The 21,264-nt window shown below is 45.5% G+C and overlaps 2 protein-coding genes and 1 long non-coding RNA gene across 4 annotated transcripts in view; 1 reads left to right on the top strand and 2 right to left on the bottom strand.

Moving 5' to 3' along the window:
• The window catches only part of LOC145419370 (protein NLRC3-like), a 30,745-nt gene extending 22,496 nt beyond the window's left edge, over positions 1-8,249 (bottom strand). The window contains exons 1-7 of one of the 2 annotated variants that reach the window (XM_080297081.1): positions 8,217-8,249; positions 6,414-6,543; positions 6,057-6,158; positions 4,986-5,064; positions 4,638-4,824; positions 2,709-4,509; positions 699-872 (exon numbers count right to left, since the gene is read on the bottom strand). In XM_080297081.1, coding sequence (XP_080153207.1) covers positions 699-872; positions 2,709-4,509; positions 4,638-4,824; positions 4,986-5,064; positions 6,057-6,158; positions 6,414-6,532 — 2,462 coding nt within the window. In that variant the 5' untranslated portion in view covers positions 6,533-6,543; positions 8,217-8,249. Of the gene's footprint in view, positions 1-698; positions 873-2,708; positions 4,510-4,637; positions 4,825-4,985; positions 5,065-6,056; positions 6,159-6,413; positions 6,544-6,604; positions 7,361-8,216 lie in introns of those variants that run through there. The other variant, XM_080297086.1, reaches the window with a different exon arrangement.
• Positions 1-21,264, bottom strand: part of LOC145424230 (uncharacterized) — a 236,558-nt gene that overhangs the window by 47,883 nt on the left and 167,411 nt on the right. The gene's annotated exons all lie outside the window — the stretch shown is intronic.
• On the top strand, positions 9,217-10,478 carry LOC145425126 (uncharacterized). The gene is made up of 2 exons (XR_013905793.1): positions 9,217-9,819; positions 10,098-10,478. It is a non-coding gene; the product is annotated as an uncharacterized LOC145425126 (long non-coding RNA).

Here is a 21,264-nt window from a genome sequence, read left to right on the forward strand (position 1 = left end):
CAGTGTCTGAATGAGTCTCACAGACCTGAATGTGCTGTTGAAGCCATTTATAATTATAACGTAATTCTTTACTCGTTTGATCTGCTCCTTACCACAAGCCACCAGACGTAGAAGGTTTTGGACTTTTAACTATATTTTCTGAAGTTTTACAACTTTTCTTACTGTTAAAAACCTCGTTATGGCCATTCATGCTGTACAAAGTAATTAGACATGTGTGGTATCTACAGAAACGTCAGGATCTCAGCTAAAAGTTCACAAAACCATCTCAACAACCACCAAACAGCTGAAACAGCAGGTGAACAGATCACACAAAAAAAGATGTAAACACAAATCCCCCTGATCATCTGTTTTTTAAACATGAAGTGTAGTTTTGGACGTTCATTTACTGCTGGTTCAGTGAATTTTGGTTGGACAGTGATGAAACCTGCAGCCTCAGAATCTGTGAGAAGTCTGCTTTCAGCACGCAACTGCATTGTTGTGTTGTGTGGATCCAACTCTGCAAACTCATCACTGTTTCACCATCATGTTTCTACTTAGACAATAACAAAGGAAGCAGTTCCCAGGAACTACTTCCTGTCTTGTTAACATAAGAGTATGTTGCCCTTCAAAACACCTCCACTTCTCCTCTTATTAGAGGACTGCCTTATTATTAATCTGCTAATTCTGTCAGTTGATGAAAGAAAAATGCTTGATCTCACCTGAGAGTTTCCAGTGTACAGTGTGGACTCTTCAGTCCTTCAGACAGAAGCTTCACGCCTGAATCCTTCAGGTTACTGTTACTCAGGTCCAGCTGTCTCAGATTAGAGGTCTGAGAGCTGAGACCTGAGGCCAGAGCTTCACAGCTTCTCTCTGACAGGTCACAGTGACTCAGTCTGAAAAATAACAGATAAACAATTACAAAAATAAAACACTTATGTTGAAGCGTAATGAGATACTATTATATTTAGCAATATTTCATCTTGTTTTTGTCAGGAAACTGAGCACTGATGCAGAGCAACATGTGGAGAGAATCAGAGGAGAAGAAGTGAAGAGAGAACAGCAGTAAAACAACACTGAATTGTTCAGTGTGCTTTTGATATCAACAGAATGTGTCAAACTTCTTTATTTTGTATTTGTTTTAGTAGAATTGATGATTATCACTTAGATAACAACCACAGGCCAGGTCTAAATTGCACTTTGGTGACAGTTACACCCAGAAATATTTCAGAAACGTGGACAATTTGGAGTCTTCTCCCACCCCCATTCTCTGCGGCCTGCTGGAGCGGGAGGGCTAGTAGGAGGAGTTGGCCGTCCGACTGCGGTCTGGGGTGTGGGGCCTCCCTGCTGCTGCGGAGTCGGGGTGGTCTGCCTCTCCCCACCGCAGGGAAAAGGGTAACACCACCTGGGTCTGGGTGCAATTCCCCCCTCCAGGGGCAAGGGTACCTAGACCCGGTTTGTAGAGTACGCTTGGGGAGTGTGATTGTGTGTACAGCGTCTCTTTATGTCTGTCTCCACGTTGGTTGAGTGTGGAGTGAGTGCATATGAGAGCATGAGGGTGGGAATGGATGTTTGTGTCTGTGTGTGCCTGTATGTCTGTGTCTATATGTCAGGTTGGGTATCAGACGCCACCTCTCTGGGGACACCTCAGGCCCTCCAAGGTTTGGAGGCCTATCTCCACCCACCACCACTTCCCCTGCCGGTGGCGGACTCCCTCAGGTGTCGGTGTGTTGGTGGTTCTTTGTGTCTGGGGGTGGGCGTCCGGGTACACACCGGCTCACTCCTTGGCGGCCGCTTATCGGGGCCTGGGGCCTGGGGCTCGCTCGGGCCCCTTTGGAGGTGGGGTGCCCCCGGCCTCTCGGCCTAGGGCTCGGTCACTCAGGCGCAGCTGGGGGCCGGCGGAGCTCACGGGCGCGTCACTGCAACTCCCCCTGACTTCTGCTCCGCGGCTGCTGGGCGAGCCCTCATCTGGGACTCTCCTCAGCTCTTACTGGGACAGTGGCGCGGCTGCCCCTCTGTTGGTCTTCCATGGTCTCTTGTGTTCTGGGGGCCTCTGGATGTCTGGAGTTTTGATCTCCTCCATACCCGCTTCACACCCTGGAGGACGGGGCTGTGGCCCCCCCACACTCCCTAGCAGATCATTACATGGAGAAACCTTTGGAATGCAAGCATGCTGATCCACACAGGTATGCACACATGGGTATTCACAGACGCGGACTAAAGCTTTCTTGGCTGCTGCCTCAAAGCACACTGTGCGCTGTCTATCTTGCGTGCTGCACAATATCGTTTATTACTTAGTAAATACTGATATCTATGACTAGCTAGTTTATTGTGATGGTGCTTTGTTTTCTCTATTATTATGTTGCTCTTTGTTGTTTGCTGTCTCCTCTGTTTGTTTTTGTTTGTTTGTTTGTTTGTTTTTTTCTCCATACAGGTGACCCAGGAGTTTTGTTTTTTTTTTCTCTCTCTTCCCCCCCCTTCTCACCGTCTCTTCTCCCCTTTGGTTTTCTTTCTTTCTCTCCCCCTCTCTCTCTCATTCATTCCCCCTGTCCTATTTATTAAAAAAAAAAAAAAAAAAATGACAATTTGTGCTCCATTGTATTCAGTATTGAACAAACTGAGTACCGATGACCACTTAATATTTTTGATATGTTATTTGAGTTGTTCCACCTGATCTGTGTTAACTAGAATAAACATTTAAAAGCTAAAGCTATGATCACATATGTACTTACAGAGCTTTGTTGGAGGCTTTGACCACTGGCAGCAGCCTCAGAAGAGCCTCCTCTGAAGCAGAGTATTTCTTCAGGTCAAACACATCCAGATCTTCTTCTGATGACAGTAAGATGAAGACCAGAGCTGACCACTGAGCAGGAGACAGTTCATCTGTGGAGAGACTTCCTGATCTCAGGGACTGTTGGATCTCCTCCACTAGAGAACGATCATTCAGTTCATTCAGACAGTGGAACAGATTGATGCTTTTCTCTGCAGACAGATTCTTACTGAGCTTCTCCTTGATGTACTGGACTGTTTTCTTATTGTACTGTGAGCTACTTCCTGTCTGTGTCAGCAGACCTCGTAGGAGACTCTGATTAGTCTTCAGTGAAAGACCCAGGAGGAAGCGGAGGAACAAGTCCAGGTGTCCATTTGGACTCTGTAAGGCCTTGTTCACAGCACTCTGGTGGAGAGATTGTAGGTTTGGTTTGTTAAATAATTTAGATTTCTTGGATGTTGTTTGTTGTTGTTCCAGCAGATTGAGTCCAGAGTTGATGAAGGTCAGATGGACATGAAGAGCAGCCAGAAACTCCTGAACACTCAGATGGATGAAGCAGAACACCTTGTCCTGGTACAGTCCGCTCTCCTCTTTAAAGATCTGTGTGAACACTCCTGAGTACACTGAGGCTGCTCTGATATCGATGCCACACTCTGTCAGGTCTGATTCATAGAAGATCAGGTTTCCTTTCTGCAGCTGATCAAAAGCCAGTTTTCCCAGAGACTCCATCATCTTCCTGCTCTCTGGACTCCAGTGTGGATCTGTCTCAGCTCCTCCATCATACTTGACCTTCTTCACTTTGGCCTGAACCACCAGGAAGTGGATGTACATCTCAGTCAGGGTCTTGGGCAGCTGTCCTCCCTCTCTGGTTTCCAGCACATCCTCCAGAACTGTAGCAGTGATCCAGCAGAAGACTGGGATGTGACACATGATGTGGAGGCTTCGTGATGTCTTGATGTGGGAGATGATCCTGCTGGCCTGCTTCTTATCTCTGAATCTCTTCCTGAAGTACTCCTCCTTCTGTGGGTCAGTGAACCCTCTGACCTCTGTCACCATGCCAACACAGTCAGGAGGGATCTGATTGGCTGCTGCAGGTCGTGTGGTTATCCAGAGGCGAGCAGAGGGAAGCAGTTTCCCCCTGATGAGGTTTATCAGCAGCACATCCACTGAGGTGGACTTTCTAGGGTCAGTTAGGATTGTAGTTTTGTGGAAGTCCAGAGGAAGTCGACACTCATCCAGACCATCAAAGATGAACACAACCTGGAAGTCTTCAAAGCTGCAGATTCCTGCTTCTTTGGTTTCAGTAAAGAAGTGATGAACAAGTCCCACCAAGCTGAACTTTTCCTCTTTCAGCACATTCAGCTCTCTGAAAGTGAATGGAAATATGAACTGGATGTCCTGGTTGGCTTTGTCTTCAGCCCAGTCCAGGCTGTATTTCTGTGTTAAGACTGTTTTCCCAATGCCAGCCACTCCCTTTGTCAGCACTGTTCTGATTGGTTCATCTCTTCCAGGTGAGGCTTTAAAGATGTCTTCTTGTCTGATGGTTGTTTCTGGTCTGTCTGGTTTCCTGGATGCTGTTTCAATCTGTCTGACCTCATGTTCATCATTGACCTCTGCAGTCCCTCCCTCTGTGATGTAGAGCTCTGTGTAGATCTGATTCAGGAGGGTTGGGTTTCCTGCTTTAGCGATGCCCTCAAACACACACTGGAACTTCTTCTTCAGGGTGGATTTAAGGTTACGGTGACAAACTGCAGCTTGAAGTTCTGAATGAGAAGAAAAATAAACACTCAATTCCAAAAAGAACTAATCTTTAAAACATGTTGCTCCATCTTCCATCTCTGGAAAATGTTCATTTATCCAGCAGCTTAAATCTTTAGATAAATCCTCTTACTGCTCTGCAGACGGTCAGCCAGCTCCTCCTGCTTCATTCTCCTCAGGAAGTCCACTGTGATCTTCACAAACGCCTCTCTGCTGCTGCTCCTCTGACTCTCTAAGCATTCTGGGTAATCTGGACTCAGAACCTTCTGGATCTTCTTCAGCTCGTTCTTCACAAAAGTGATGATGTTGTCCTCCAGCAGCTGGAACAGAATATTTATGAATGAGCCAATCAGACTGAAATCATGGAGCCAAACATCAGATCCATGTTGGACACACTGACGATCCACTGGTCTCCAAAGAGCAGCATGGTGATGACTGTGAACAGAACAGATGTAACAGTAGTTGTTGTACATGTACAGACCATAAATATGGAGTCCAGCTGTGTTTGATGCTGCTGGGCAGACTGACCACTGGGAACCTCTGAGCTCTGCTGCTCCACTCTGTGGAGGAACCATGAAGGATTAGATCAACACAGGATAAAGATCCAGGAGTTTCTGCTCAAATAACTTCATCTGAATCAAGTCTGTCAAGTTTTAAACTCTCAGATTGTGAACATATCAGTAATTTTCAGTCTGTTTTCATGGACGTCCTTTCAGTGGTGATGTCAGGGATGATTTTGAAGAAGCTCATCAAACTGAACCATCAGCAGATCACTGCTCCAAAACCAGAACATGATCCGAGTCTCCCTCCACCACCAGAACACCAGCTTTACTAACGTGGTAGATCAGTGTAGTACAGATCAATAACTGATGAGTCATTTGATCAAAATCACTGAGTGCTTCACGTCTGACCCTCTGATGCTTCTGTAGACATTTTGCATATTTAATGAATGTCTGACAGTTTTACATTCATTCTATGAACACAGTGGAAATGTTGTGTTATAGTCTCCATGTTGTTTCCAGCATCATAAATTCTTAAGTTCAGAAAATTAGATTCTTTCTTCACAGCTGAAAAACAACAACATTTATTCTCTATTGAAATCTGCATCGTCCACTCCAAAGGTCACAATCTGAAGGTAACATCTGGTTTTGTTCCCTGTGGTTAACTCTGAGCATCAGTATGGTGGGATTTATCCACTACATCCACACCACTGTGGTTCAGTGTTGTCCTGATGGAGTAACAGCAGCCAGTATGATCCAGGCTTTAGCTGCTGGGTCTCTGTGTGACCTCTCAGACTGTTTAACAGATCAGACACAAAGAGAATCAGAGCAGCTCTGTTCTTTAAAGACAAACATGAACCCACTCAGGTCACACTTTCCCCACAGATATGAGCATCACTGTCCTCAAACAGCAAATGACCAAGTCGAACATTTGGATCTTTTCTCTTTCATTGTTTTCTTTTTAATGAATCTTTGTAACAATCTGAGGATGTTTCAGGTCATATTTATCCAGGAAACACAAACATGTAAAGGAGTCATCACAGCTCTCTGACCTCGTTGCTCCAGGTTCACCACTGAAGTGTGGAGGTCGACCTTTGGACCGGTCACTCCTCACAGACGGACAGCTGGACCCTGCAGACTGTGACCTCTGACCTCTGCAGACACAAACATGATTGAAGCAGCTGTGATCACACAGACTGCAGATAATGCAGCTGTTTCCTGTCAGTAACATCCTCTTAGATTAGAGTTCAGCTTTTTACAGGAAAACTGGACAAAACTGATTTTTGTTACAAACTCATTTTCATTTCCTCTCAGCTCACAAACACAGTCAGACAATCAACCAGAGTCAACACTGATTATAATGTCAGTGCAGAATTATTTCTGTTACTCAGTGAGTTCAGCTCTCTGACCTCGTTGCTCCAGGTTCAGCACTGAAGTCTGGATTTCGATCTTTGGACCGGTCACTCCTCACAGACGGACAGCTGGACCCTGCAGACTCTGCTCTGTCCTCCTCTTCCTCCATCATCATCTTCAGTCAGTCTGAGAGGTAAACCACAAACACTCAGTGAGTTCACATTAACAGGAGGAACTGACCTCTGACCTGTCATGTGACCATGAAACCAGGTCAATATGTCTGTAGGTTCAGTCATCCAGGTCATGTGATCTAAGGAGCTTGGAGAGAAAAGAGACGTCTTTAAGTTTCTGGAAGACGTTTCATCTGAGAAGCTTCTTCAGCTCTAAAACCAAACGGTGGAGAGTCCCAGATATTTAAACCTGAGAGGGAAAGAAAGCATGTCGCTGACCCACCACTGATGTTATTTCAAGGAGGAAACTGAGAGCCTTTGCACCAGGAGCACAAACATCAGCTCCAGCAATGATCCACTGATGTGTTTTTATTCCATGTATGAATGTTGTTATTGACAGAGATGACGTTTGTGTGTCAGTGATGCAGTGACTGTTGTTGTTACCTGTACAGGCTGGTTAGACTCTATGAAACAGATCATACAGATCTCTGCATGTTAGAAGAGACTATTAAAGGTCATGAATGAGACAAAGGCAGGGAGGCGTCCTTTACAGCTAAACAGCAGAGTGAGAGAACAGCCAGCACCTCTACATTTATCACATTATACAGCACATGTATGATACTGACAGGGATGAGAAGAATTTAGTGATTCTGATCCCATCATTGATATTACTTATTGATTCTCAGTAGCTCTGCTCTGACAGTCACCACCATCACTGAGCAGCATATCAAAGACATTTGTGCACATTAACTGCATGTTGTGGCTCAAATGTTTGTGCATGTTGGAGGCATTTCCTCTTTGTTGTGATCAGTGTTGGTCATTACTCAAAACAGTCATTACTACACATATTACACAGAACACTTTAATTAAAAGTAATGGAGTACGTTACTTCATTACTCCTCATAACATTACTTTGATGTTACTGTGTGAAATGAACAAATGAGCATGTAACAACATAAAGCTGAGGTACAGCCCCACACACCAACACAGATCCTGATGAGGTCACGTGATGTTTCTCTGAGTGTTTATGAACACAAATCAAAGATGAAACAGCACAAAGACACTTCAAAGTGATTCTACTGTGGAAACATGAACAGGTAGAAACCTGCAGCCTGACTGCTCATCACTTTGTTACCTGTTCAAGTTCAGCAGCAGCAGCTCACTTTATCACGGTGCTGGTCTGGGGTCAGTGTTTACTCAGCTTTACGTCACTCTGGGTTCTTGGCTAGCCTAGCTTTAGCTTAGTGTTAGCTTAGTGTTAGCATGCTGTGTGCTAGCTCAGCGTCAGAGCTCTGCAGGTGTCTCGTGTGTAAATATTAATCACAGTGACAGTAAAGGAGGTAAAGGGCTGTGACGTCATCACGTACGCTGCGTCCTCTGTGGGCTCTGACTGAACTCAAAGTACAAACTACAAGTACACAAACACGAACGTAGCTCAGAGTGGCGGACACACTCGGCCTCGTTGGTCCAGCTGTGAGTCCGTTACCGTGAACTATGGAGCGGCAGATTTGTGCTGAACTAAGCTGCACACAGCTGATGTTAGCCAGGAAACATTACACACTGACTTTAATGGAGAGACCAGAAATACAAACACACACAGTTTGTTGTGTGAAGAAATCAAACACGAGCTGAACAAACAGTAAAGTTCCTAAAGACAAACTGTTAAAGGAGGAAACAAAGCAAACTTACAGTTTCTTCACACACCAACAACAAGCTCCACTCCACACCTGGGGCCCGTTCTTCGTACCTCGCTAAGTAGGTTAGCCGGATTAGATTGTTGACGATTTCGCGTGATCCTGGATCAGTCGGTTCCCCGAAGCTCATCTGGGACTTGCTGTCATAGCAACAGAGCCGTAAGCGTAAACCTGCTCGGGAGCAGGTTTACTTTATGTAAACAGGATTAGATCGCGGCCACGCAGGTATGTCCGCTTCATTTATACAAAAGCAACAGCGATATTTTTCCACTGTTTCACCATAAATAAATAACATCAATGTAACTAAAGATAATGCAGCACTTGATCCTTTTATTGATGTCACACAGATACATACAGGTCATTTCCTAAAAAAGGGAAATGTACTATTAACATTCTATTACATGTATGTGATTATTACAGATGTAATTCATATTTCAGAGTAGTAATTGTAAATTACTTCGTGTAATCAAGATGAGAGACCACGGCTATAAAAGCGAAGGTGGATTTGGGAAGCCTGTCGCAGCCATGTCCTGTCCGTATACGCGACCAACCCATTGCGGAAGGTGCAAGATTGATAAGGAGAGTCCTCAGAATTCAGCGTATATTGCGGGACAGACAGGATCCTTTAGCTCAGCGCGACAGTGTGCTCATAGAGAGATATCGATATTCCCGTGAGGGTATTATTTACTTAACCAACTTGTTGACGAGGGGGTGCAGGACCACCACCTGTCTTTTTTTCCTCTGCCCTTTTCTTGGTTGCTGTTATGAACAAACTAACAGAGTATTACAGGCCAGTATTACCTTGCCAAGAGACGCAAAGCAATCTAAGAGATAAATATTACCATTCTGTAGAATACTCCTGTATTCCACTTTTACCTGTTCCCATGTTCTAGTGGGTCCTGTTGTGGCTCTAATGTGAAAGGGGATATAATATAACATATTATAATATAATGCCATATGATATTGGACAATATAGTGTCATATGATCGATCTACCCTACCGCCTACTGGTGTTGGCCAGAGGGGCCGATGGCGCGATATGGCAGCCTGGCTACAACCGTAGCTGCCTCCACCAGTGTGTGAATGTGGGAGTGAATGAATAGTGGTATCGTAAAGCGCTTTGGGTGCCTTGGAAAGCGTTATATAAACCCAATCCATTATTATTATTATTATTATTAAATTACCTACGAGTTTGATTTGTCAGCAACTTTCTGCCAGCCCTCTCTCCTTGCTTTTGCAGCCTTTGCAGTGTTCTCTTGCGTTTTAATTAAACTCTGAAACTCCTGAAATCCCTCACTCATGAGTTCTTGCTCTGCTGCCGGAAAATACCGAGCACGCCCCTTGGACATTTTCGCCGACCAATCAGCGGGTTGCCGATCAATGTTTCTACTATCGATGCGTAGCCCCTTTTACGACACCCAGTGATGTCACATTCCTGCGTCCAGCTGTAGTAATCGTCAACAGCAGGTGTGTTCGGGGAACCGGATTAGCGAGCTCACGGTTAGCGCGATGATTTGATCTTGGATGTGTCATTTGATCTTGGATGTAGTAAGCGACGTACGAAGAACGGGCCCCTGGACACTAAACACGGACACACAGGTGAGCTGCTTCCTGGAAGGAGGCGGGGCTCCACCTGAAACTCAGGACAGGTGGGAGGGGCTCAGCTCTGTGTGTGCTGATGTGTTAACTTTAAAAATATGCCGTCTGACTGCTCAGACTGAGTCAGAGTAAAGTTCACATGCTGACGTGTGGAGACATGAAACCTTGTTGTAGCTGCAGGTGTGAACACACTGATCCCAGATCAGCTCTGCTGTATTTGTAACATGAACATTTCTGCTGCAAAGCTTCAAATGTTCAGCATGTTTCTCTGTTTCCAGTCTATAGATCCAGTCACACTTTCTACCTTCACCTGTGCAGTAAAGACTGAGAGCAGAGCTGAAACCAAGCGTCCAATCAGTGAGCAGCATCAACACCTGAGCTTCATTCAGACTCTGTTATTGAAGATGTTGTTGGTACAAAGTTCATCTGCTGCTCACATGAATCCATGAAAGATTTATTTCACTGATGTTTCTTCAAAGCTCATTTCAACCTGTTGAAGTCATGAATGAAAGTGCAGACTGAGAGTGGATCACATGATGTTTGAGGTGTGTCATGTGACATGTTCAGTATTGTCACACATGTCTAGATTGTCCCTGATATCATAACTGCTCAAACACTGATGATTATATTTGAAGAATTATTCCTGATGGCAGCAAAGTTTGAATGGAGCTCTCTGTCTGTGCTGATTTGTCGCCCTCTGGAGGTCAAAGCACAAACTGCATGATGTCACTGTAACCACCACAGTGACAGGAAGTGTTTTTATGACTGAAACACTGAAATGATGCTAACGGCTGTCGTTAGGCTCACTGACAGCAGTGCTGATGTGTTCATGTCAAACACTGGCTCAGGTCAGACTCCTTCATCCTTCTCCAGCGTGAGGCCGCCCTCAGACCCACAGGAGCTCTGACCTTTGACCTCCTGACCCTAACCATTTTAGTCTTGTTGCATCTTTAAATGCAAATCCTGTGAAATGGTCAGGGGCGGCTCTAGAGAAATTTTCTTAGGGTGGCAAAATCAAAGCCTTTTTCCCCCAAACACATATGCAGGTGGTTACATGTGGTTAAAATGATTCAAATGCAGTAAGTATGCACGTTTTTCATATAAATATAGTCTATAACTTAATTATTGTCTGTAGCCCACATGGTTACACACTTTACTTACATGAAACATGTGAGTTTTGATGTTATGTACTGTACAGCCTGTATATTAAATACATATGTAGCCCAATAAGTATAAACTCCAGAAAGCTACACAACATGGGGCGCTTCATTTACAAACACAAGTCTAACTTAAGTTTCACTGTTTTTGTTAGAAAACAGTCACATTGTTGCAGCTTAAATGACACAAAATGTCAGAAATCTGCACTGTCATGAACAAACATGTAAACCTCATTTTTCATGATTTGTTGGATTCACCCTCTGAGGTCTGAAACACAACCGGACATTTGTGACTCCTTTGAGTTTACGTTTGTATTTCACCCTCAGATTGTTTCATTTTATTTTTTCCTCCTCTTGCTTTGTTTGGTATCTTTTCAGCTCAACTGAATTTAGTTGTTTTTTCACTGACATACTGCATTAGTATTACTATTACTATTAATGTAACTATTACTGATCTGAAATCACACAAAGAACCTAAAATCCTAGCAGTATTTTTTACTGTAAAAAAACCACAGACGTGTTGGGTAAATGTTTATAACTTGAAATGCAAATATAAATTGTACATTTTGTAAACAGATACAACTATTTATCTAAAAATGCAGCCAATACACCTGCTGTTTTTTCATTTTCTACAACCATTTAAAATAGCACTCACCTTCCTTCATTTCCACAGTGTAACATCCACCCACCTGTGTAAAATCAGAAATTCCCATGGTGTTGTTCAAAATGTGCTCTGGCACAATCATAAGCATCGCTTGCTACTGAAAACAAGAAGAAAGCCGTCCTGCTATGGGCTGAACCATTTGTTAATGTGGAGGGGGGGACACTATGGAATATATCCAGTTCTAGCATTTATATTCACTGCTGACTGTAACTACGCTCAAACTGTTAAACTTATTTTAATAAACAACACTGTCATATGCAAAACTGGGGTGGCACTTGGGGTGGCAAGGGATCATTTTAGGGTGGCACTTGCCACCCCATGCCACCCTTCTACATCCGCCCCTGCTGATGAAGCCAACAGGTTCGTTTGCAAAAAGCAGATATGAGTTTCTGAGGCCACAGTCTTCTGTGGCAGAAGAGGAATCAGGGGAAGCCCTGGAGGAGTCCACCACCCACCAGAAACAGGTCTGAGCTCTCACTGCAGTTGTAAAGGGGCTACACAGCCCACATGAGGCTGAGGGATGCAGCCTTCTGTCAGACTGTCACTAACACAGAGAAACACCCGTGTACACTCATACTCATGGGCACATACACCAATCAGCCTCGACCCTTTCTTTCTTTGTGTAACCCACATCAGATTTGTGGGTTGTGCTGCTGCATAAGGTTGGAGGTGTAATTTTCCCTCCCCGCCGCTAGGAGGCGAGTATGCCTTGAGATGACTTTCTGTTAGTCAACATTTCCTGTTGTGGAAGCCATTACTCACGAGGCAACCGCTACTCACGAGGCAACCGCCAAATTAGCTGAAAGATCCTGGATCTGAGATCTGTGAAATATGGCCGTGGGAAGCTGCGTCAGCTGGACGAGCTATCTCACCACGAGCTCCGATTGGTTTTTGACCAGGACTGGATCATTTGAGATCTGAACCCTGTGGGTTCAGTGGCGAGCCAATCCCGAGAGAGTGACTGTCGACGGACCCGAGTGCGGTGTGGCCAGCCGTGGGATCCATCTTCAGCGAACCTCAGGACTATTACTACCTTCCTTGATACAGATAAGACTAACACTTTAAAAATCTACCCGGGTAGTGTTAGAACCAATGGACAGAAACACACACACACACACAAGGAACTCTAATTTCTCTTTCTAAAGAGAAGTGGACTGAGCAACGGGAGCGGAAGCTCTTTAATTGAAACTCTTTGGAGAATTTCCTTAAAGAGGATGTTGTTTTGATTTTATTTTTGGGCCCTTTAATGTGCGTTTGTGCACTGTAGGAAGCCGGCTTTAGACAGGCAGGGTTTGTAAACTTTACAACTTTCAATACAGTTTCTACTCAAATCACATCTATTCTATCATTGTGTGGTTCCTTCTCTGCTGATCCTTTCAAGGCTCCATAGTCTTACCTAGAACTTTCTGATACTGGTCCAAAGTCGTTGAGACAATAATTTAATGCATATCTCATGTTGTTTAATTGTAATACCTGTTACAAAAGTGGCGAGCCAGCCAGGAGCCTAGTTAAGTGTCAGCAGTGAAACATATCTCAAGTTTGGGGAATTGTATGAAAAAAAAAGTTGTTTAAAAGTTGTTTGTCATTGCCAAAGATGGAGTTCATAGCTAACTCAGGTATCAAAGTCCCTAATGCAGTGATTGTGAGTGGGTTGCTTGAATCGCCAGAAGATGAGGAGATTATAGACTTTCTGAAGAAATTTGGTTCTTTTAGGCTTGTTTCAGTAACTGATGCTGAATCAGAGTTTTATAAAAACCTGATTATTGAATATCAAGATGGTGCCGCCATTGAAGCCTTATCTTCTCTTTTGCCTTACACACATGAACTCAAAGAGAACCCAAGTGTCAGGTATCTCGTTCAAGCTTTGGCTAGCATTTACACTACGAAGGTTGGCTGCAATGTTACCAAAACCTACCTCAATGAGATAAAGAAATTGGCAAAATTAAGTGGGAAAGACTACGAAGAAGTGCTGAGAGACATGATGTCAGAGATCAGTGAGGCAATTGGAACTGACAGCATTGATGAGGCATCTGTAGCCAAACCGTTCGACACATCTCTTGAAACAGTTGAAACCTCAGAGCACCGGATGTTCAGAAGTCCCTCCTTAACAGATTCCGGTCAAGATTGCCCCAAACCAAAGCCACCCACCATCCTGAGGCAAAATCTACCCATCAGGGAGAGTGACCTCCATCCACCTGAAGTTCAAAAGGTCATCGTTGAACACATTGTAAGGAAAAGTGACTGTAACACATATCCACATTTTCCCATCAAGCTTCACCCATTTTCAGGAAAAACCCCAAGACCCAGTAATGAGACCGACTACGACACATGGCGATCACATGCTGAGCTTCTCAGGAAAGATCCCACTCTGTCCAATCTTCAGAAGTCTCGGAAAATGGTTGAAAGCTTGCTCTCCCCTGCAGCAGATATTGTTAAAAGGCTAAGTCCTGAAGCTACCCCTGAAACTTACCTTCAACTGCTGGATGCAGCCTTTGGAACTGTTGAAGATGGCGAAGAACTTTTCGCCCAGTTTATGAACACTCTTCAGGATCCTGGTGAAAAGGCTTCGTCTTACCTCTGCCGCCTCCAGGCTATTCTAAACCTTGCTGTTAAGAGGGGAGGAATTGCTGCTGAAGAAGCAGACAAATATATTCTCAAACAATTCTGCCGCGGTTGTTGGGACAACATCTTGCTCTCTGACCTCAACCTAGAAGAAAAGAAAAGTCACCCTCCAGCGTTTGCAGAGCTCCTGTTACAGATCCGTACTGAAGAGGATAGACATGCAGCCAAAGTCACACGCATGAAGAAGCACCTCGGCTCAAATCGACAGCGGGCCATTACTAGCTCGCAAAGCACATGTGCCTGCAGCCAGCAAGTAGTGATCCCACCCGAGTCCAACACGTTGGCGGAACTCAAACAGCAGGTCGCATCTCTTCAGAGCCAGCTTACCGCATTGATGTCAAAGAAACCCCAAAAGACCTCGAAACCCAAGGGGAGCGCTGAGCACACATCCAGCCAACCACTACCACCTAAACTTAACCCTAGAGCACCAAGCTGGAAGCCCTCCAACCCAAAACAGAATGCAAGGCCAAAGGCTTGGTATTGTTTCAAGTGTGGTCAGGATGGCCACATTTCCTCAACTTGCACTAACGAACCAAACCCCAGACTCGTTGATGAAAAAAGAAGTCAGCTAAGAGAAAAGCAGCGTCTTTGGGATGCAACCGACCATCTAACTCCCAATGAAAATTTTTAGATGTAGCCTCAGTTGTAGGGCAAACTGAGGCTGTAGCAGCTCACCAGCGCCCTGTTAATAAAGACGCTACACCTAAATTAAGTGCTGCTTTGAACCAGTGTAATGTCAGGAAACACCTTTCGAAGGTTTCCCCAAAACTGATAGGTACAAAGAGTACATGCCAAGTGATGATCCAAGATAAACAGTTTAACTGTCTGATGGACACAGGTTCACAAGTGACTACGGTTACCAAGTCCTTCTTTGATCAACATCTGTTCAAAACACAGATAGAGCCACTGTATGATCTATTGGAAGTTGAAGGTGCCAATGGGTTACCCGTGCCTTATTTGGGCTACATTAAAATCACCATCACCTTCCCAGAACAATTCCTGGGGAAGGAGTGTGATGTCCCAACCTTGGCCTTAGTGGTCCCAGACAGTGGAACATCTGGCTTTCATGTACTGATTGGTACTAACACCCTTGATGTGGCATATAACATGCACAAAGAGAAAGGTCCAGTGATCCACCACCCTTCAGCAGATGGCTACAAGACTGTGCTGAAAGTATTACAACTGCGACATGAACAATGTCATGACAGTAACATTGGAGTGGTGAGGATGCATGGGAAAGACAAGAAGGTTGTTCCGGCTGGAGAAACTGTTGTTTTAGAGGGAACTGTAGCAGTCAAGGGACTCCAGTCGGAGAAGTGTGCCATTGTGGAGTACCCTACATCATCTCTGCCTGGAGGACTTCTAGTAAAGACCTGCCTCCTTAACATACCGACCAGATCCCCATGCAGGCTACCAGTTGTGATTTCTAATGCGTCTGAGCACGACATCACTATTCCGGCCAAGAGCGTGATTGCTGAGCTCAATGCAATCCAGGCTATTCTACCGCACAAACAGAGTGCGACGGAGGGTCAGGAGCCAACCAAGCTACCTGGATCCAAGTCCCCTGATCAACCTAAGCTGGTCTTTGACTTTGGGGAATCTCACATTTCTCCAGAGTGGAGAGACAGAATTGTGGAAAAGCTAAATGGCATGCCTGAAGTCTTTGCCATGAATGATATTGACTTTGGGAGGACAGATAAAGTAAAGCATCACATCAAGCTGTCTGACCAAACACCATTCAAGCACAGGGCCCGGCCAATCCACCCAAACGATGTGGAAGCCGTCAGAAAACATCTTCAAGAACTTCTTGATGCTGGAGTGATTCGTGAGAGCGAGTCTCCATTTTCATCTCCTATTGTTGTGGTCAGGAAGAAAAATGGTCAAGTTCGCCTCTGTATTGATTACAGGAAGTTGAACCTGCAGACAGTGAAGGATGCGTACGCACTCCCAAGGATGGACGACACTTTCACAGCACTCTCTGGTTCCAGGTGGTTCAGTGTTCTCGACCTCAAGTCTGGTTATTACCAGATTGAGGTTGATGAAGCTGATAAGCCCAAGACTGCCTTTGTCTGCCCGCTTGGTTTTTGGGAGTTTAATCGCATGCCTCAAGGAGTGACGAACGCCCCAAGTACCTTCCAGAGGCTGATGGAAAAGTGCATGGGCGACATGAACCTGAAGGAGGTTGTAGTTTTTCTGGATGACCTGATAGTCTTTTCAAAGACTTTAGAAGAACACGAAGCGAGACTCATCAAGGTTCTCAACCGGTTGAAGGAGTACGGGCTGAAGCTGTCTCCAGAAAAATGCAAGTTCTTCCAGTCTTCGGTTCGTTATCTGGGACATGTGGTGTCGGAGCGGGGAGTGGAAACAGACCCAGAGAAGATAGCAGCATTAAGGACCTGGCCAGTTCCTCACCGCCTAAAAGAGCTGAGAGCCTTCTTGGGATTCTGCGGGTACTATAGGAAGTTCATCAAAGGCTATTCAAGCATAGTAAAGCCTCTGAATGACCTGACATCGGGGTACCCACCTGTTCAGAAGCATTCCAAGTCAAAAGACAAGAGTGGGCAGTATTACCACCCAAAAGAACCATTTCTGGACCGTTGGACACCTGCTTGCCAGCAGGCCTTCGAAATGATTATAGACAAACTGACAACATCCCCAGTTCTAGCCTTTGCAGATCCCACGTTGCCCTACATCCTACACACGGATGCAAGCTCCACCGGCCTCGGAGCGGCCTTGTATCAGGAGCAGGAGGGGCAGCTGCGTGTTGTTGCCTACGCTAGCAGAGGGTTATCACGTAGTGAATCCCGCTACCCGGCTCACAAGCTTGAGTTCCTGGCATTGAAGTGGTCTGTGACAGAGAAGTTCAGTGACTATCTGTATGGCAATCAGTTTACGGTGGTCACTGACAGCAATCCTCTCACTTATATACTTACTTCTGCCAAGCTCGATGCAACCAGCTATAGGTGGCTGGCTGCACTCTCCACCTTCTCTTTTAAGCTCCAGTACCGCCCTGGGAAACAAAATGGAGATGCTGACGCATTGTCGAGACGCCCTCACGGCAATCTGCGTGATGACCTACCATCTCAGAAAGAGTGGGACAGGATACGTCGTTTCACTCAACATCACCTATCTGACCCAGGAGACATTGAAATGGTTAATCCAGAGGTCGTTCAAGCCATTTGTGAGAGACAACTTGTCTATTGCGCCGACAATGCAATGGACTGTGATGGTAGTATCTCCCTGGTTGAAAGCCTGGCCATTTCTGCAGATGCGGTGCCTGACAGTTTTGGTCATGAGGACGGGCTTGGAGGACTACCCATCATCCCAAACCTTTCAGAAGAGGACCTCAGAGACAAGCAACGAGCTGATCAGTGCATTAAGCATGTCATTTCCCAGATTGAGCACGGAGTGAAACCACCATCTAGTCTAAGAACCGAGCTTCCAGATCTGCCTCTCTTGTTGAGAGAATTGAACAAGTTTGAGCTCCGAAATGGCATCCTCTATAGAACACGCCTAGAAGAGGGACACCCACAACATCAGTTAGTCTTGCCTGAGGAACTTCGGGACGTGGTATTGACCAGTCTGCACGACGACATGGGTCACACGGGAAAGGAACGCACAGTGGATCTAGTCAGAGCTAGATTCTACTGGCCAAGAATGGCTTTGGACATTGAGAAGAAAATAAGGACGTGTACCAGGTGTGTGTGCAGGAAAGCTCTACCCGAGAGAGCTGCCCCTCTGGTGAATATAACAACGACGCGACCACTCGAATTAGTATGTATGGACTTTTTGTCTGTTGAACCAGACAGAAGCAACACAAAGGACATCCTCGTGATCACTGATCACTTCACCAAGTATGCTGTAGCTGGACCGACACAAAATCAAAAGGCTCGAACAGTTGCAAAGTGGTTGTGGGACAATTTCATCATCCATTATGGATTCCCAGAGAAGCTGCACAGTGACCAAGGTCCTGATTTTGAGTCGCGGTTGATCAAGGAACTCTGTCAGATTGCGGGCATCCGCAAAACGCGAACAACACCATACCACCCGAGGGGCAACCCAGTGGAACGCTTCAACCGCACTCTATTAGACATGCTTGGCACTCTGGGAAGTCAAGAAAAATCTCACTGGAAGGACTTTGTAAAGCCGTTGGTCCACGCGTACAACTGTACCAGAAGTGAGGTGACTGGGTTCACACCATATGAACTAATGTTTGGACGCCAGCCAAGGTTGCCTGTCGACCTCGCATTTGGGTTACCAGTGAAAGAACAGCGACACAAGTCACATTCCCAATACGTACAAGACCTTAAATCTCGCCTTGAGCAGAGCTACAAAGTTGCCACAAGAACTGCTGCCAAGGTAGCTGAGAGGAATAAGATTCGGTTTGATAAGCGAGTGAGTCCTTCTGCTTTAGGCGTTGGCGACAGAGTACTCGTCAGAAACGTGCGTATCCGAGGAAAGCACAAGCTCGCTGATAAGTGGGAGTCCACAGTCCATGTGGTAGTAAAGAAAGCTGGAGACCTCCCAGTCTATACAGTTAGACCAGAGAACGGCGAGGGTCCCAAGCGCACGCTGCATCGTGACCTCTTACTCCCATGCGGATTTCTTGCCGCACCAACGGAGGAGCGTGCTCAGCCCAAACGAGCTAGAAAGCCTAGGACACGTCAGAATACTCCCAACAGGACAACGGAGCTTGACCAGTCTTCAGACGAGGAGGACATTGTTCCCATTGCCTGGTTCGAAACACAGCCAGTCTCTGAGACGACTGGGGGTGCTGCAAGGCAAAATGCCCCAAGAGACCTAGGTTCCAGTCACGCCAAGAGTAACCTGACATCAATCTCCGCTGAGTCAACGGAGGTTCCGGAAGGTGCCAATGTTATGCCTGATGCCACATCAATTTACCATGAAACAGATCAATGTGGTGATGAGCAGACTCCAGATGATGGTCAGACCTCACCTCCTGCTGCGGACGTACCAGCACCTGAACTCCATGAATCTGTGGGAGAAGCAAAGATGGATGATAGTGCATCCACTGAATCTGAGGGACAAAGGATGCTGCTGGATAGCAGTTCAGGAGAAGATGAGTTGTTTAACGAGGTCAAGGATTTGAGTGAGGACCAACCTAAAGAGATCCCAGTCCTCCCGGACAGGTTGGAGGATGTGATGAATGATCCTGGAACTGAAGGACAAGAGGAGAGTGGTGAAGTAGAGGAACGAGCTAACGCTGATATCCATGTCAGGAGGTCTGAGCGGGATCGTCAACCACCAATGAGGCTCGACTACACTGAATTGGGGAAACCAATTGTCACCGTGGTGAAGTCTTTCTTCCAAGGGTTGACCGATGTGTGGAATGACATGGTAAATGAAGGTGAAGCACCTGCTTCTTCCCTTGCCTTTCCCCCCAAGAAACATTTGTGTGAACCTTGTCATGCACAGGGACGTGCAAGAGTTCAGGAGGGGAGAGTGTAACCCACATCAGATTTGTGGGTTGTGCTGCTGCATAAGGTTGGAGGTGTAATTTTCCCTCCCCGCCGCTAGGAGGCGAGTATGCCTTGAGATGACTTTCTGTTAGTCAACATTTCCTGTTGTGGAAGCCATTACTCACGAGGCAACCGCTACTCACGAGGCAACCGCCAAATTAGCTGAAAGATCCTGGATCTGAGATCTGTGAAATATGGCCGTGGGAAGCTGCGTCAGCTGGACGAGCTATCTCACCACGAGCTCCGATTGGTTTTTGACCAGGACTGGATCATTTGAGATCTGAACCCTGTGGGTTCAGTGGCGAGCCAATCCCGAGAGAGTGACTGTCGACGGACCCGAGTGCGGTGTGGCCAGCCGTGGGATCCATCTTCAGCGAACCTCAGGACTATTACTACCTTCCTTGATACAGATAAGACTAACACTTTAAAAATCTACCCGGGTAGTGTTAGAACCAATGGACAGAAACACACACACACACACAAGGAACTCTAATTTCTCTTTCTAAAGAGAAGTGGACTGAGCAACGGGAGCGGAAGCTCTTTAATTGAAACTCTTTGGAGAATTTCCTTAAAGAGGATGTTGTTTTGATTTTATTTTTGGGCCCTTTAATGTGCGTTTGTGCACTGTAGGAAGCCGGCTTTAGACATGCAGGGTTTGTAAACTTTACAACTTTCAATACAGTTTCTACTCAAATCACATCTATTCTATCATTGTGTGGTTCCTTCTCTGCTGATCCTTTCAAGGCTCCATAGTCTTACCTAGAACTTTCTGATACTGGTCCAAAGTCGTTGAGACAATAATTTAATGCATATCTCATGTTGTTTAATTGTAATACCTGTTACATTTGCATTTGTGGTTTGGTGCCATAAATGCACAACATAGAAGAGCCACCTCGACGGGACAACACTCAGCGGTTCATCTGTCTCTCTTCCACAGCATGTCTTTATCCTGTCTTCCTTCTCTCACCCAAACCAATCACAGCAGATGGCCCCGCCCCTCCCTGAGCCTGGTTCTGCTGGAGGTTTCTTCCTGTTAAAAGGGAGTTTTTCCTTCCCACTGTCGCCAAAGTGCTGCTCATAGGGGGTCATATGATTGTTGGGTTTTTCTCTGTATCTATAATTGTGCGATCTACTGTACAATATAAAGCGCCTTGAGGCGACTGTTGTTGTGATTTATATAAATAAAATTGAATTGAATTAAGAAGCTCAGAAACAAAAGTGTCTGGACTTTTTTAAGTTTCTTGAAGACATTTCATCTGAGAAGCTTCTTCAGTTTTACACTGTGTGCACAATTATTATGCCAGAACTATTTTTGAGGATTAATGTCATTATGGACCAAGGACAGTACTCTGGGTCTCCTGCAGAACAACTCGAGCTGTGATACCTGAATGAAGAGCCTCTGCTGCTTTAAAGAAGGAGGCTCGAGGCAGAGGTGAGGTGCAGACCAACCAGCTTTTATTCAGCAACTTTAACAGAAGGATCAGAAAAATAAAACTATACAGCACAGTGATGCTGACTGAAG

This window comes from Astatotilapia calliptera, chromosome 3, assembly GCF_964374335.1.
Source record: "Astatotilapia calliptera chromosome 3, fAstCal68.1, whole genome shotgun sequence".
Classification (NCBI taxonomy): Eukaryota; Metazoa; Chordata; class Actinopteri; order Cichliformes; family Cichlidae; genus Astatotilapia; species Astatotilapia calliptera.